The following is a 16,589-nucleotide window of genomic DNA, read 5'->3' as shown; positions in this document are numbered from 1 at the left end:
TTTGATTGATAATCAATCAATATTTATTATTTTTTCTTAATAAAAGACGGCCAAAGGAATGATAAATTTAAAAATTGGACGATTAAAATGTGGCCAACTACCACCACCACCACCACCATCATCATCATCAGCACTACAGCCACCACCACCACCATCATCATCAATAAATTTGAATAATTCAAAATATGAAGAATTAACTTCCGATGAGTAAGTTATTATAGTAATTCTATTTTTTTCTATCTTTTAAAAAACTTTTTTTTTAATTCTATGCCTTTTTCTTTATTTTTCTTTCTTTTGCCTTCAATTTTTTACTATCTTTTCATCAATTTTTATTTTCTAATTTAAACAAAAAAAAAATTGCTTACCAAATTCTTTATTCAATTGTGTGTGTGTGTGTGTTTGGAAATTTATTCATTCATTCATACAGCCAAAAGGGATTCTTTCGTCAGGTATGGTGTGTGTTTGGGGATCTATTTTCAATTTTATTTTTTTTTTTTTTGTTCTTTGATGAAATTCTTATTTTCTTGCTCCCTCTCTTTCTCTTTCTCTCTCAAATATTGACGTTCTATTTTCACCCGTTTTTTTTTGTTTGAATCTTTTCAATTTATCCCAATAATTCTAGCTCATTGCATTTGTATTTGGAAACTTTTTTTCAGAATTTTCTTTTTGTTGTTAATTTTTCTCCATTCACTCATTCTATTTTTTTTCATTTTTTTTATCTTTTTATTATCATCAACGTAATAACCGTTTATATTGTTGTTGTTGTTATTGTTACCTGGAATAATGCCGATGGCAATCGATTTTCCATCATAATTGATCTGAAACGTAAATTGAAAAATCAAAAATGATTTGTTGTTGTATAGAACCAAAGAAATCGAAATTGAAAAAGGACCCGATGGTCTTGGTTTCAGTATTGTTGGTGGCTATGGATCGATACACGGTAATCTACCAATTTGTATCAGAAAAATATTTGATCATGGACAAGCATCGATTGATGGCCGTTTAAATGAAGGTGATATAATACTGGCTGTTAATGATATTGATGTGACCAGATTACCACATGATCATGTTGTTGATATATTGAAAAATGTACATGGTAAAGTTAAATTATTGATTTATCAAACGAATAATTCACCATCATCAACATCATCATCGTCGTATTAATAAGAAAACAACGACAACAACAACAACAACAACAACAACCTAAACATTGCCTTAATATATTCTAATTATTGACAAAAAAAACAAACAAACAAACAACAAAAATCAATTTTTTTTTTTGCAAATCAAGTGAGATTTTTTTTTAAAAAAACATGTTTATAATGTATAATATATATATTTTCTACACATTATCCATACATACACACCACCCACACACATCGAAAAATGTTTACGACGGAATTGTATGCAAGACTGGTGATGGTGGTACAAAACAAAACAAAAAAAAAAAAGAATCTCAGCTTTCACATTATTAATCGTGAAAAAAAATGATGATAATGTTCACTATTTACACCAGAATATATTTACTATATATACGAATTGCCCACACAACATCAATAATGACAAAATTCGAATCATCATCATCATTTTTTTTTTCTATCTATAACTGTGAAATATGAATGAATTCTATCTACAATCATTGATCATGATGATGATGATGAACAATGAATATTCTATTGATCCTTGAAGATTATATAAAAAAAAAAAATATTGATGAAAAGAAAAATCAAATAATCAAACAAATCATCATCATCATCATCATCATCATAACACACAAATCACATTTATTCCTCTCTCTCTCTCTCTCTCATCTTTCTCATTCTATATTTATATAAATAATGGATATTTTTTTTCTCTTGTGCTTGTTATATATATTATACATTTATTTCTTGGATCGATCACCTTCTCTTCTAAATCACACACATAACAAATTTTTTTCTTTTGTGAAACAAAATTTGTCAGAAACAATTGACATTTGATGTTGATGATGATGAAATCATCTGCTTATTAAATAATATTGTTCATTCATTCATTCATTTTTTTTCATTCAAAAATATTTTTATTTTTCTCTCCAAATAAAGATGAATGAATCAAAAGAAAAAATTGTCAATCGATTAATGAATTGAAAAAAAAAAATTCAATCCAATTTCAAATGTTGGCATTTGGTATGAATTTTTATTCTTTTTGTTCACAAAAATTTTTCATTCATTCATTTTCTATTTTTCTCTCGGGAATTTTTTTATTTTTTTTTTTTTAGAAACAAATTGAAAAAAATTTGTCAATTCAATTATTGATGGGCTCATTCATACAGATGATGATGATGATGATGATTGATTCGAATCATCAATTTTCATATATATTACACACACATAGTCATCATGATCAATCAATCGTGAGCCCATTACATCATAAAAAGGATGGCCCTTTTTTTGTTCCAAGTATCAATCATAATAGTGATAACAATGATAATAACAAAAGTGAAAAAAAATGATCCAACGATTTTTATAAAAAAATTTTCCGTTTTTATTTTATTGTGCTGTTGTTGTTGTTGTTGTTGTTGTTGTCTATGTCAATATATTCGAATTGAATCTATTTCGATCAATCGATCGATATCTAAATCATTTTTCAAAGAAAAAAAAACCATCGAAAGCCTACGCACATGTACATAGTTATCATCAAATGACGTCAATAACCCACAACAAACATTCTTTTGAATCGATGATCAAGATAAGTGGATTTTTTTTTGTTGTTGTTGTTGCTTTCGGTTCTAATTCTTCTTTGGATTCACATGCAGTATATATATTCTACGTGTAATTTATGAGTATTTTTTTTTTTTAATTTCATTTAAGAGATACATCAAGAATTTTTGGCTCATTTTTCACACATATGTTGTTGTTGCAATACATAAATAAACTCAATTCAATGATGGCCATTGGATTTTTCACAATTTTTCAATTCATTTGATGATGATGGCGATGATATTAATTCATTCAATTTTGGATAAATTTCTTTACGAATAAATTCAAAACGTTGACGTGGTTCCAAACTGAAATATTTGAATTGTAAGTCACTATAACGAGATTTTACCTGTATAAAATCTCTATAACTACCATCACGCCAACGTTCATTGAATAGTTTGAGTAATGCTTCCTGTTGCATAATGTCAGGTATGACGTTTGCTGGCGGTTTTCGTTCCAAATTCGGTACCAATATTTGTTTAAAAACAAATACACCTCGTAGACCGAACCAACCACCATATTCTGGATGTATACAAAGGCCAAGTTTATGTACGTTTTTATCACGTCTTGGCAATCGATAATAATAAGCTGCACCGGAAACATGAGCAGCAGTCTGTAAAAGTACACGTGGACGACGATATGGCATTAGTAATTCAAAATCATGAATCTTATCCACTTCGGTATTCAAGGTCGATGATATTTCCTATGTAAGTGTAAAAAAAAAATTCGAATTTTGAATCAATATTTTTAAAAGTCATGAAAAACTAACCTTGGCTAATATATCAAAATGATGTCTCATACATTGATCGATTGGATCACGACAATTCATTGCAAGACAGCTATGATTTTCAGGTAGATCATCATTTTTATCCATCATGGATGGATCCAAATTGTTGGCCAAAAATGGCAAAAATGATTTTTCAAACCATGATGGATTTGATAGAACAACAAATGCTAATGCATCATCAGGATATGGAAGAAAATATTCGGAAGCAACAGCATCATTATACCAACTGAGCTACGTAAACATATTCATCATTGTTGTTTGAATAATTCAAAAAACAAAATTAACATACCTTAAAATAATGAATTTCAAAACCAAGATCATTGAATTGTTGAACCAATTTTTCTGGCAACATGTTTGATCATTAATATATATATTATTTTTTTATGTTTTATGATAACTAATGAAAACTAATGAGTAAAATGGTTTTATACCATGTTTATGCATAAAAATTCATATCATGGTTGAGTATTTTTTTTATATTAATATTGATGATGATAAAATAGACTAAACTAATCGCTGCATGATGTTTTTTTTTCTAATCACATCACATAATGTGATAACATTTATTGTGCCTCTTTTGAGTGAAACCTGTTTGAATTGAATATAAAATTTTGCGAAACGAATATGACGGTATCGATTTTTTTCTATTCGATACAATCGATTATTTCATTTTCTTGCATTCAAAATTCAGATCAATTTTTGTTTTTTGTTTTTTGTTTCTTGTTTTAATTATGATTCCATTTTTATCATCAATTTCATTTGGTAGATTAAATTCGAAAATTCTCTACAATGTTCTGGCATCATCTTTTCATAATAATCTCCACATACAATGTAGATCAATTCATCAGGATGATTCTATGAATGATCGTAATCAAGATGATGATCATGACCTGTTGAACGATTTATTTCAATATAATCTTCTTGCTGATTTATCACCAAAAAATGTTGTTGTCATTATGCCTCGAATGAAAAAAGGTGATCTTTATAGAAGTCATGAAAATGGCCAATTATTACTTGATGAAACGGTAACTTTGGTCAAAACGATTCCATATTGGAAAGTTGTTGGCGCTCATATGATATCGACCAGTGCGATTGATTCTGAAAAAATTTTCGGATCAACAAATCGAAATCATCTACGTGATTATGTTCGACAGGAATCAGCGGATGCTGTTGTTTTTGCAATCAATGTTTTGCGGCCAAGACAACATCATTTTTTTCGTAATTTTTTCGATGTTGAAGTAAGTTATGAAACAAATAATTACATTCTTTTACTGGATATTCTTACATATATTCTAGGTCTATGATCGATTCTCAACCGTATTGAAAATATTTCGTGAACGATGTTCAACTAAAGAAGCTAAATTACAATTAGCATTAGCGGAATTAGAATATGTAAAGAAAAATTTACATCATTTACAAGAATGTGATTTTAGTCAATTTTCATTTTCAAAAAGTTTTGGTGGAAATTTCGATACATTTTATCAGATTAAAAAACAAATAATACAAGAACGAGAATCTCGTTTGAAACGATCACTATCGACGGTAACCAATGCTTATGAGATTAAACGAAAAAATCGTACAACAATGGAAATACCAACAGTAGCTGTGGTTGGCTATACAAATTCCGGCAAAACATCATTAATCAAAGCTCTAAGTCATGATACTAGCCTTCAACCAGAAGATCGTCTTTTTGCCACATTGGATGTAACAACACATCAAATAACATTACCATCCAAAATGAAAGCATTGTTAATCGATACAATTGGTTTCATATCGGAAATACCAACAACATTGGTACATTGTTTTCGTTCAACATTACGTGAAATTTGTACAGCAAATCTAATTGTTCATGTTGTCGATGCAAGTCATCCTAATCGTTATGAACAAATTAACACCGTACATCAAACATTAAAAGAGATTGAAGTTCCAGAAAAATTATTACAAACAATGATAAAAGTATCGAATAAAGTGGATAAATTATCCATTCCAATCGACAATATTGATGGCATAGCCATTTCGGCTACTGAAAGAATCGGTTTAGATAAATTGGCCAGACAAATACAAAAAGGTCTTATTGAAAATACCGAACGATTAGCATTTGAAATGCGGTAAATGATAATAATTAATAATTCTTTATTTAATTGATTAATCTGTGCGAATCAAACGAAAAATAATTATTTATTTTTTTTATTTTTTGTAAACACAATGGACAGAGTTGCTAATGGTGGTGAACAATATCAATGGCTATATCGTGAAGCGTCGGCCATTGTCGAAATGAAACCTGATCCTCACGATGCAAATTTTTTGATCATGAAAGTATTGATAACCAAATCGAAATTTGGTAAATTTGTTAAATTATTTCATGCTAATCTTAATAGTCAATGATGATTGGCCAATGGATGTATATCACCTTTTTTTATTTATTGCTATTATCCTCATTGCTTGACACACTAGTCGATCGATATCTATTAGAAAAAAATGAAAGAATCAATTTATACAATTTACATCATCATTTCAATTACCTTTTCCTTTTGTATTTGTTCGTTGTGCTAATTTGGAGATCATCATCATCATCATCGTTGTTGCGATTATTGTCATTATCCGAATTGCATGATTTCCGGCAGCTACAATCCGGATTTGAACATTCAGAATCTGAGCTTGAACTGGAACTATCATCACTATCGGATGCAACACCAGTCGGTTGATTGAGATCGATACGTTGAGCTATGGTGGTCAATTCAGGTAAATGTTTTGTTAAATTATCAAGCCATTTTACTGATAATTTAGGTCGACCACGTACAGTTTTATGCCATACAATTGGAAAATTTGTTAAACTACAAAAATTTTGTGTTACGGCAATCGTATTGTCAAGATTGAGCACAACATGCCACCAACCAGAAGGCACAAATACAGTTTCACCTGCTTTTTGAATAATTTCAATTGGTTTAAATTGTTTTGGCCAATCATCCATTTGAGTTCTTGGATATATCACAGAAAACCATGTGATTGCTTCATCGGTTTGATTGCCGCCTTCATTTGGTTGCACTTTAATAAGTTCTTTCGGTGTATTTGTCGGAAATAAACACCAACGTTTGGTGCCCATCACTAATGCATTCCAGGCACTTGTACCTAATGGATCAATATGTATACCGGTGCCAGATCGAGCACTACCCATCACAAACCAACGATATGGTGGACGTTTCTCTTCACCAGCATATTTAAACAAATCATCACGAAAATAAGCTGGCACTTGATAATCTTCAAGTAATTTCTTCTTACGTGGATGCTATGTCGAATTTAAATAATTAATTAATTAATAATGAAAATCCATATAAATAATGATGAAATCTATATAATTACCTCACCAAATGTGCTATCAAAGATATATAATGGACTATCGTCCTGATTATTTTTCATATAATGGACAAAATATTTCATTTTCAATTTAACACTATAGCCTTCATTATCTTCACCACATTTAAATTTTTGATTACGATATTTTTTCGCCAATTTCTGCAGAATTGATATCATTATTAGTTATAAAGATAGATAGAATTTGGAAAAGTTTTTTATCAAAATGAAAAAAAAAATTTACCTCAAGATTCCATTTTTCCATAGTTTTCCAATCATCACAAACACCTGTAATGACTACTGGACGATATTTCATTTCATATTTTGCAATAAATTCTTCAGTAGATACTTGATGAATTCTAATACGTTCACAATTATCTGGCCGATAATTAAGATCAAATTTTTCAATATGATTAAATTTTGTCCATCCACACATGTCAAGCTCTATTGAATTTCGACAAAATTAAATTTAAAATTTCATATTTTAATTTATTTCAATGCATACCAGGACGAGCTTTAACTTTTGCATCAATAATTCTTCGTTGTGCTTTTTCATCGAAATTTTCATCTTCTGAACTCATTTTTCGCCGATGATGATGATAAGAACCGGAATCAGGCATCAAGATAACTTTTTAAAATGTTGGTGAATGAAAAAAAAATAATCAAATCAATGAATGATGAACAATCAACAAGTACGAGGCCAATAAATCTGATGATGATGATGATGATGTGGTAAAAACATATTGGCAACAATAATACCAATGGATCAAATAATTTCCAATAATTATCGGTAAAAAAAAATGGTTCACTATGGCTAATAACAACAAGAGAATTATGATAGCAACAAATTTCAATAATAAATGATGAATTTTCAGCTAAAATGATCTCACATATTGATAAAGATGAACCGCTGTAGAATATGTTCAAAATAAATTTTCATTACAAAAAAATCATCGTCCGAACAAAATAACAAGAGAGCATCGTTTTTCTTTGATACAAATTCTGTACCTATAGATGGCAGCATATATTAGAATTTATGTATACACACATGTGTCCATTTGGGTTAAATTTGGCCAATGATTTTCGATTTCGATTTAACAAATATTTCGTCATTCGAATCGAAACTTTGGAGCTTGTTTTTTTTTCGTTTAATGACTCATCTTTGAATCATTATCATCATCATCAAGTTTGATTTTTTTCAAAAACTAATATGGCTGCAACAACATTTTTCTATATATTAATTGCCTTATTAATTCGTTATTTGGTATCATTGTGGCCATATTCTGGCCATGGAATTGCTCCAATGTTTGGTGATTATGAAGCACAACGACATTGGATGGAAATAACTGTTAATATTCCTGTTAAAGATTGGTATACAAATTCAACAGAAAATGATCTCAATTATTGGGGCCTTGATTATCCACCATTAACTGCATATCATAGTTTTTTAATGGGAAAAATGTAATTATTTTTACTACTAAACAAAAAAAGAAATGTGATTCAAATATTCTTATTTTTTTCATTTCATCTCCATATATATAGCGCCAATTATCTGAATCCTAAATGGATTCAATTAAATGAATCTCGTGGATTTGAAAGCTATGATCATAAAATTTTCATGCGATCAACAGGTAAGTCAATTCAGGATTTTGTTTTAGAATTTATTTCATTTTTTAAAATCTTTTCTAGTTCTAGTCAGCGATTCGTTAATATTTTTCAGCGCATTATACTATTATTGGATGATATTGTTCGATTCATATCATAGTGATTCCGATCATTTTTTAAATAATCTATTGATTCCTAGTCTTATTCTCATTGATCATGGTCATTTTCAATACAATTGTATTGCATTGGGCCTATTCTTATGGACTGTGATTTGTTTGACTAAACGACAAGATGTTTTAGCATCGATTCTTTTTTGTTTAGCATTCAATTACAAACAAATGGCTTTGTATTATTCATTGCCAATATTTTTTTTCCTCTTGAAACGTTGTTACAATCGACGATCATTTCTATCGATAATTTCGAAATTCATAATAATTTCATTAGCCGTTATAATAACAATGGTCATTTTATGGTCTCCATATCTTGAAGATTTCAATACAATCTTGCAAGTTGTATGCCGTATTTTTCCATTAAATCGTGGAATCTATGAAGATAAAGTTTCAAATTTTTGGTACTGTTTATCGGTGTTTATTAAGGTTAAAAATTATTTTACTGAAGATCAATTAGCCTGGATGAGGTTTGTAATAATTTTTATTTTCATTTTCTAAATCAAATTTATTCCTTCATTTCATAGTGGAACATTGACAATTTTAGCTTCATCACCGAGTTGCTATTTAGTATTACGACAGAATACTATGAAACAATTGAGCTTTTCACTGGTACGTATTATACCCAAAAACTAAAACAACGAATTTAATCATTGTTTTTTTAGTTTACCGTGTCAATGGCATTCTATTTGTTTTCGTTTCAAGTACATGAAAAAACCATTCTATTTGTCAATGTGTATGTATATTCTGATTCTTATCGATTGTATGCTTTCGAAATCTATCTATTTTTAATTCTATTTCGTTTAAAATATTTATTTAGAGCACTAATTTTGTTTACTTATCGTTATAAGTTTATGATCACTTGGTTTTCATTGATTTCAACATTCAGGTAAAATTCGAAAGCAATTAAAAACTATATAATAATTCATCCTACTACCTAACGAAATTCTCATGATGATAATGCAGGGGTACTGATTTTTTTATTCGTTGACCGAAAAGATGGTCAAGATTGATTCTGGCTGCATGGTCATGTGGCTAGAATCGATTTGATAACAATTTTTACTGATTGAATTTCGTTTATCAAAATTTTTTCCATTACCGATTATTTATATTTCGAAACGAATTAATCATGTTTTCTTTCTTTTTTATAGTTTGTTTCCATTATTGATCAAAGACAATCTAATCACACCATATTTCACTCTTACAATCATCTACTTCTTCATCAACAAAAATTCCTTGAAACTAGATTCAAATTCACGAATGAAACAATTGTTCAAAATTTCAATTTTGTGTGCAATTCTATTGAACACAATTTCATTACTAATGAAACCACCTGAACGTTATCCAGACATTTTTACACTGTTAAATTGTTTATATTCATTTTTCCATTTCATAATGTTTTATATATACTTTTTGTGGCAACAATGGGTCGAATATCGAAGACTTGTAAATCAAAATCAAAATCATCATGACAAAAGCAATTTAAACGTTTACACCGTTATTCGTCCTCGACCTAAAATTAAAACATATTGATTAGTTAAAAGGCAAGTATGGTTCGATTTTTATTGTTTATTTTTCGCTAAACAATAAAAATATAAAACTCATCATCATTGATCATTGAATTTAATGAATTCTCCATTTGAAATTGATAATGGGTGTGTTGCCATCTGTTAACAGAGACAAGTCAAATGGAGAATTATAAATTCAATATATCATCATTTTCTTATTTCGAGTTTATTTAGAATAAACTATTTTTTTTTGATAATCAATCAATGATTACAATTTTATATATAAGATTATTTTGTTTTTTCTCAAAAAAAACCTTGGCCACAAAAATTTATCTCCCCGAAATACATACATACAAATGGGAGAAGGGAAGATGGCAAAAAATATGTGAAATTCATCCATTCATTCAAACGTGATGATGATGATCCGTGCGTGTTTCTGTGTGCGTGAATATTTACAATAGATTCCGCCAAAAAAATGAAGAAATAGAAGCGAAAACAAAAAAACAAGAGAAAAATCTTGAATGAAAAGTGATGATCTAGAGAGAAATGAGTGTGAGTGTGAGAAAAAATGAATTCATTAGCGAAGATTATCACAAAAATACAAATTATGAAGTTATCGATTTTTTTTCGTTGTTATTGTTATTGAAAGCCAAAAAATTCTGCCATGTCTTGCCATCATCATCAACATATATTGCCAGCCACTACCATTATATTGTTAAAGCAAATCTTCATGAAAAGGAAAAAGAAGTTTGAAAAAATGCACATTTGTCCACGATTTGACAACAAGAAATTTTATCCTATACAACTTCATTCATTGATGATGATGATTGTTGTGGTAATTGAGATCCATGTTTTTGTGATCCATTTTCGTCATCCGGTGTTAATGGCCTTTGAACATCCATATCGGATGAATCACAATTAATAGATAATTGTAGTGGTGCTATCAACACTGATGATGATTGTTGATGTTGTTGATCAATATTATCTAAAGTTGTCGTATGTAAATCTGCAATAACAATCTGTACACTTGGAACAACAGTTTGATTATGTTCAGATGATGAGGATAATTGTGATTGTAGCTGTGATTGAGGTTGTTGTTGTTGCTGCTGCTGTTGTTGTTGTTGTTGTGCTGAATTTCGTTGATTTCTTCGCCGATTTCGTCGAGCTGAATTTACTCTTGATGATGATAAATTTCTACTTATTTGCTGCTGTCCAGATTGCTGTGATGATATATCAGCCGAAATGATTGGTGCAGATGTTGATGGACCAGGTTGTATGGTTGAATCATCCAATAAATCAGGTATATTTGTATAACGATTACGTCTAGAACCTGGTGTTGTTATCATTGATGTTGTTCTTGATGCTCTACCAGAAATAATTGAACGAATAATTTCTTCAAGATTTACACTCGTTGAAGTAGTAGGAACACCAGCCACTGATGTCGTCGGATGTGGTGTATTTGATGATGAAGAAGATGGTAATAATTGTGTACGTTCATTTGGTTGATGATAACGATTACTACGTTGATTATCATTATCTGAATCTGAATCAGAATATTCTTCCATTCCAGGTAATGTAACTTTAGCTTTACAAACTGGACAAACACGACGATTTTTTGTTAACCATGGATCAATACATTTCATGTGATAAGCTAATGAAATTCAGTGATTATTATCGAAATGATCATTGAAAAAAAAAAATAATAAATAAACTTACCATGATTACATGGTAGTATACGAATTTTTTCTCCTTCAATATAATCATCAAGGCAAATTGCACAAGTTTCATAAAATATACCTATTTCAGGATCAAATAAAAAAAAATTAAATCATCATTTCAAATCAAAGAGATCCCCAACAATCCACACGAAAATTTTTTCAAACCTTTTTCAAATTTTTGAAGTGTAACTTTTTTCAAATCTTTTCTAGACAAACGATGACGTTGTGCTTTACGTCGTTCCATGATACACATCATTAACTGAAATACGACATATGAAATAATGATTAATATGCCAGCACCAATTATAATGGCAAATGGTATCAGATAATAGCTAAAATTTGGCGGTATTTCCGATGTAATATATAATCTAAATCCACTTTCATATAGAAAATTCGAACGTAATGTTTGGCCATCTTCATGTGAAACCAATACGGCTGGTATTGAAATATTTAAATCTATAATCATGGTAATCATATAAGAACATTATTAATCCAATTTGTTTCTTTACAATTTAAAAATTTTTCAAATATTACGTTCAAATGTTGTTGAATAAATGACTGATGTTTGATAGAAATCCATTGGACTATATAGTATCATTGCTTTGTATCCAGCTTGGACAGCATGTTGGATCTTTTTTTTTGGAAATAATGAAAGAATTCTTTTTCAATCATTTCATTAAAAAAAATTCCATTCAAACCTTTTCACGATTCGAACATCTTGAATGTAATGACGATGAACGATAGGCCAATACAAACCAATTGATTGTCAAATTAGGATGGCTTGGTGGTGGACTGATTGGAGCACATGCATCCGATGGCGATGCAAATGTCAGAGCACCCTAAGTTTTTTTCGAGAGAAAAAAAAAATTTTAAAATTCCATTCATTATTGACCAATCAATTCATATATACATACATAAATGCCATCTTCAGATATAGGAGGTGTGTATGTTATCTTATAATCAATAAACAATTCAACACTTTTATTCTGTGAATCTAACTGCAAAAACAAAACAAAACAAAACATGAATGAGGGAAATTAACCAGAAAAAAAACAAATACACTTACAACAGCAATATCGGCCACTATAAATGATCGAATCTGTGCCAATATAAAAACGGTATTGATGAATCGTCGATACATTTTTTATTGTTGTTGTTGTTGTTGTTTCTTATTATTGATTGATAAATGAAAACAACGTAGCAAATAGTGAAAAAAAATTTGGTCATGAGAAAAAAAAACAAATAAAATTCGAATCAATGATGAGCTGCTGTTTTGAGACAAGTTGAGTGAAGAAAATTTTTTTTGCTAATTTTTTTTTTTTTTTTTTTGTTGATAATTGATTTTTCTACTATTTTTATTAATTAAAATGGTTGGTAATTTTTAGGTTAGCTGATTTTGTCTGGTGATGTGTGTGTGTATGTGTGCAGTGTAGATTTCAATTTCTTCAAGCTTGTCGTCAATTAATTTTACTGATCGATAACATAATATAAATAAAAAAAACATAGATCATCATGGTGACTTGTACATATTCATTATGGGTTTGCCTGATTGAATTGAGTATATTTAAATTGATCGAAATTGTCATAATTCACAAAGTTTGCACAAACATTCAATAATGATGATGATGAATGTAGAAAGAAACGTTCGAAATATTCATCAAGATTCAAGATTTGCCATCGGATATACCTGTTGTTGATGAGTGATTGATTGATTATTCATCAATCAATTTTGATTTAAAGAGAGAGAGAGAGAGAAAGCGCGAGAGAGATAAAGAGGGATAGAAAAAAAGATTAAAAATTTTTTTTTGCTGTTGTTTCACTATGAATTTTTTTTTTGCTTACATGCTTATAATCAACGATATGACTATTCAATTACGCGATGATCGTCATTATTATTGATTGATTGATGATTGATCAACCACAACCACAACCAATACGATCAGCAATAAAAATAACAACAACAACAACAACAAAAAAAATTCCTAAACTTTGAAAACAATAATAATAAGCTTATATTTGTGGCTCACACTCTATTCATCACCCACCACTACACCAATTCACCATCAATTCACTATTAATCAAATGTGTTGATGAGAAAAAAAAGGATATATACAATACAATTCAATTCATTTCACACACACACTCAAACACATATTATATTATAATTTTGGTTGTTTTGGATTGTATATGTTTGTGTGTTTATAAATGATAATGATAATCAAATGGAGATATACATATTTGTTTGATGAAATAAAAACTTTGAAAGACGCCAAAACAATATATCATTAACATTCGACTATATCCACTTCGAAAGAATTAAAAATGTTTAAATAGAGTTTTTTTTTTTTTTTTGGTGTTGAACATGAACATACAAAATTCGACTTTCAATTTTTATTTTTTTATTTTTTATTCAAATTTTAAAATGAACACAAATCAAGGTATTATATCATTGACAAAATGGATTACCGGTGCCAGTTTTGTCATATTAGCCGTTGGTATAATGTTTGTACCATCGGATGAGGAAAAAATCCGTAAAATGAAGGTTAGTTTATTGATTGATTTTTTTTTGCAATTAATCATCAGAGATTATAATTTTCTTTTTTCAAATAAAAAAAAGGAAAGAATCAAAGCCATGGATAATGTTGATAATAAAAAAAAGAATCAATCCACAATCAGTGAATGGCTTACTGGTAAACCTAAAACACCATCTTCCACTACTCCAATGACAAAAAATATCAATCAACAGGCAAAAGAATCGAATGAAAAAACAACAAATGTGAACATTTTTAAAGAATTATGAAACCCACCACTCACCGGCAATCTTGTTTTATAAATTTTTTTTTCCTAAAAAATAGAAAATTTGTCGAAAAAAAAATTCAATTTTTCTTTGTATTTTTCGTTAATTTTGTAATAATTTCATCGATAAAAATTTCACCATCATTATCGATATTAAATTCATTAAACATTTCATCAATTTCACCAGTACTAAATTTTTCACCCAGATTAGCCAATGCTTCACGTAGATCTTTACTAGCGATGAAACCATTGCCTTCTTGATCAAACAATTTAAATGCTTCATATAGTTCTTCTTCAGCTTCTTGTCGTTTAATTTTTTTCGTTATAAATTGATAAAATTCACGAAATTCAATCTCACCACTTACATTCAAATCCATTTGGCTAATCATATCCTGTAGTTCAATATCACTAGTACGCATTCCATATGATTTCATTATATGGCCCAATTCTTTATAACCAAATGATTTTTTACCTTTGGAAAAAATATTGAATATTTCTTTATAAAGTAGATTTTTTTGTGTTTCCATTTGTATTCTTTTTTTTTGTTTGTTTGTTTGTTTGGTTGTTGCGATGAAATTTAATAATAGAAATTGATAAATCATATACAAAACACACAATGGTTTGATTGAACAAACAAATTTCAATCAATTCATTCGTCCATGAAATGAGTCAAATGTAGTCGAAAAAAAATTAATCAAATTATCATTATTGTTGATTATTGATTGATGTTGTTCGATTTTGAATGATTTTGTTGTTACTGCAGTTGCCGCTGCTGCTGTTGTGGTTGTTGTTGTTGTTGAAACATTTTAATCCAACGATGATGACGTGCTTCCGCCAATGACATTCGTCGTACTGGTTCTTTGACAATCAACTAAAATTAAAAAAAATGAATTCAATTCATTGGAATTTGATTAAGGTTTTTCATTCAACAAACTAACCCTTTGAATGAAATTTTTTGCCTCATCACTCAAATGATTCGGTATATCATATGATAATGTTATAATACGACGATATGTTTCAAATGAATTTTTCGTTTCAAATGGTGGCCGGCCAACAATAAATTCATATGCTAATACACCTAAACACCAAAGATCCACATAATGATTATATGGTCGTTGTAATATCATTTCCGGTGGAAGATAATCCAATGTACCACACATTGTTTCACGACGTGATGATGGTGCATGTACTGACCAACCAAAATCAGCAATTTTTACCTGGCCATTGGAACCAAGCAATATATTTTCCGGTTTTAAATCACGATGTATAACATTACGTTGATGTAGACAATGTAATGCTTCAATCACTTGTGATATATACATTGATGCTTGTATTTCTGGAAATTTTCCCATTTTAGTCAATAATGTATACAATTCACCTTTTGGTGCATATTCCAATATCAAATAAATACGATAATCATCATGAAAATAGCCAAATAATCGTAAAATATTTGGATGTTTCAGATGTGATTGTATTTCAATTTCACGCCGTAATTGATGTGTAACATTATTATGCAATAATTGTGATTTGAATAGAATTTTCAATGCAACAATATATTTACTTCGTTTTTCACGTGCCGAATAAACATTACCAAATTTTCCTTTACCAAGTAGACGGCCAATTTCAAAATCATTCAATGTCCATTGTTTCATTTTATCATTATTATTCGATTGTTGATGTTGTTCATCTTGGTCAACAGACTTGATTGATTTCGTATCGCCATCATCACTAGAATTTTTTTCATTTCGTAAATTTTGATTTTGATTTTGTTGTTGTTGTTGTTGTTCGATATTATTGATATCGGTCAAAATATTGGCCATTTTTTCTTTGAATAATTTCACACGAAAAACAATTGAAATGTATGACGGTTATAAGCTTTGTGTGTGTGTCTGTTTGCGAATGATAGCCAAATGCGTGTA

The 16,589-nt window shown here is 29.3% G+C and overlaps 9 protein-coding genes across 11 annotated transcripts in view; 4 read left to right on the top strand and 5 right to left on the bottom strand.

Annotated features, from left to right (window-relative positions):
* The window catches only part of LOC124497707 (multiple PDZ domain protein-like), a 31,220-nt gene extending 29,117 nt beyond the window's left edge, over positions 1-2,103 (top strand). The window contains 2 exon segments of the mRNA XM_075734118.1: positions 47-207; positions 864-2,103. Of these exon segments, the coding sequence (XP_075590233.1) occupies positions 47-207; positions 864-1,164 (462 nt within the window). The 3' untranslated portion in view covers positions 1,165-2,103.
* Positions 2,104-2,499: 396 nt separating this feature from the next.
* On the bottom strand, positions 2,500-4,080 carry LOC124497394 (cyanocobalamin reductase / alkylcobalamin dealkylase). The gene is made up of 3 exons (XM_047061043.2): positions 3,815-4,080; positions 3,508-3,756; positions 2,500-3,441 (listed from the first exon to the last, which is right to left on the bottom strand). The coding sequence occupies exons 1-3, from the start codon at positions 3,875-3,877 to the stop codon at positions 2,920-2,922; spliced, it is 834 nt and encodes a 277-aa protein (XP_046916999.2). The 5' UTR covers positions 3,878-4,080; the 3' UTR covers positions 2,500-2,919.
* LOC124497797 (putative GTP-binding protein 6) lies at positions 4,029-7,021 on the top strand. 2 transcript variants are annotated; one of them, XR_012832421.1, is made up of 4 exons: positions 4,029-4,763; positions 4,822-5,633; positions 5,739-6,267; positions 6,328-7,021. XR_012832421.1 is itself a non-coding variant. In XM_047061475.2 (3 exons), the coding sequence occupies exons 1-3, from the start codon at positions 4,257-4,259 to the stop codon at positions 5,908-5,910; spliced, it is 1,491 nt and encodes a 496-aa protein (XP_046917431.2). In that variant the 5' UTR covers positions 4,150-4,256; the 3' UTR covers positions 5,911-7,021. The 2 variants fall into 2 exon arrangements, 1 of the variants encoding a protein (XP_046917431.2); XM_047061475.2 differs by having other exon boundaries at positions 4,150-4,763; positions 5,739-7,021.
* JMJD6 (Bifunctional arginine demethylase and lysyl-hydroxylase PSR) lies at positions 5,639-7,875 on the bottom strand. Of its 2 annotated transcripts, XM_075734121.1 has the most exons (6): positions 7,767-7,875; positions 7,382-7,690; positions 7,121-7,320; positions 6,886-7,038; positions 6,048-6,811; positions 5,639-5,990 (listed from the first exon to the last, which is right to left on the bottom strand). In XM_075734121.1, exons 2-6 carry the CDS (start codon positions 7,494-7,496, stop codon positions 5,942-5,944), a joined length of 1,281 nt encoding a protein of 426 aa, XP_075590236.1. In that variant the 5' UTR covers positions 7,497-7,690; positions 7,767-7,875; the 3' UTR covers positions 5,639-5,941. The 2 variants fall into 2 exon arrangements, with proteins under 2 accessions (XP_075590236.1, XP_046917432.2); XM_047061476.2 differs by having other exon boundaries at positions 7,382-7,857.
* Positions 7,876-7,936: 61 nt separating this feature from the next.
* Positions 7,937-10,415, top strand: gny (ALG6 alpha-1,3-glucosyltransferase garnysstan). Its single transcript, XM_047061474.2, has 7 exons — positions 7,937-8,337; positions 8,419-8,507; positions 8,566-9,118; positions 9,176-9,260; positions 9,314-9,384; positions 9,469-9,537; positions 9,800-10,415. The coding sequence occupies exons 1-7, from the start codon at positions 8,087-8,089 to the stop codon at positions 10,179-10,181; spliced, it is 1,500 nt and encodes a 499-aa protein (XP_046917430.2). The 5' UTR covers positions 7,937-8,086; the 3' UTR covers positions 10,182-10,415.
* On the bottom strand, positions 10,367-13,852 carry LOC124497794 (E3 ubiquitin-protein ligase RNF13). The gene is made up of 8 exons (XM_047061473.2): positions 13,717-13,852; positions 12,941-13,561; positions 12,789-12,872; positions 12,573-12,713; positions 12,409-12,505; positions 12,040-12,330; positions 11,873-11,953; positions 10,367-11,807 (listed from the first exon to the last, which is right to left on the bottom strand). Exons 2-8 carry the CDS (start codon positions 13,013-13,015, stop codon positions 10,954-10,956), a joined length of 1,623 nt encoding a protein of 540 aa, XP_046917429.2. The 5' UTR covers positions 13,016-13,561; positions 13,717-13,852; the 3' UTR covers positions 10,367-10,953.
* A 384-nt stretch (positions 13,853-14,236) lies between these two features.
* On the top strand, positions 14,237-14,853 carry LOC124497799 (uncharacterized). Its single transcript, XM_047061477.2, has 2 exons — positions 14,237-14,416; positions 14,492-14,853. The coding sequence occupies exons 1-2, from the start codon at positions 14,237-14,239 to the stop codon at positions 14,672-14,674; spliced, it is 363 nt and encodes a 120-aa protein (XP_046917433.2). The 3' UTR covers positions 14,675-14,853.
* On the bottom strand, positions 14,751-15,272 carry LOC124497800 (neo-calmodulin). Its single transcript, XM_047061479.2, has one exon. The coding sequence runs from the start codon at positions 15,270-15,272 to the stop codon at positions 14,751-14,753; it is 522 nt and encodes a 173-aa protein (XP_046917435.2).
* aurA (aurora kinase A) lies at positions 15,223-16,578 on the bottom strand. Its single transcript, XM_047061272.2, has 2 exons — positions 15,609-16,578; positions 15,223-15,541 (listed from the first exon to the last, which is right to left on the bottom strand). Exons 1-2 carry the CDS (start codon positions 16,488-16,490, stop codon positions 15,425-15,427), a joined length of 999 nt encoding a protein of 332 aa, XP_046917228.2. The 5' UTR covers positions 16,491-16,578; the 3' UTR covers positions 15,223-15,424.
* Between the last annotated feature and the right edge of the window lie 11 nt (positions 16,579-16,589).

The sequence above is a fragment of the Dermatophagoides farinae genome, chromosome 9, assembly GCF_024713945.1.
Source record: "Dermatophagoides farinae isolate YC_2012a chromosome 9, ASM2471394v1, whole genome shotgun sequence".
Lineage (NCBI taxonomy): Eukaryota > Metazoa > Arthropoda > Arachnida > Sarcoptiformes > Pyroglyphidae > Dermatophagoides > Dermatophagoides farinae.
This window is presented reverse-complemented; position numbering and strand designations above follow the sequence as displayed.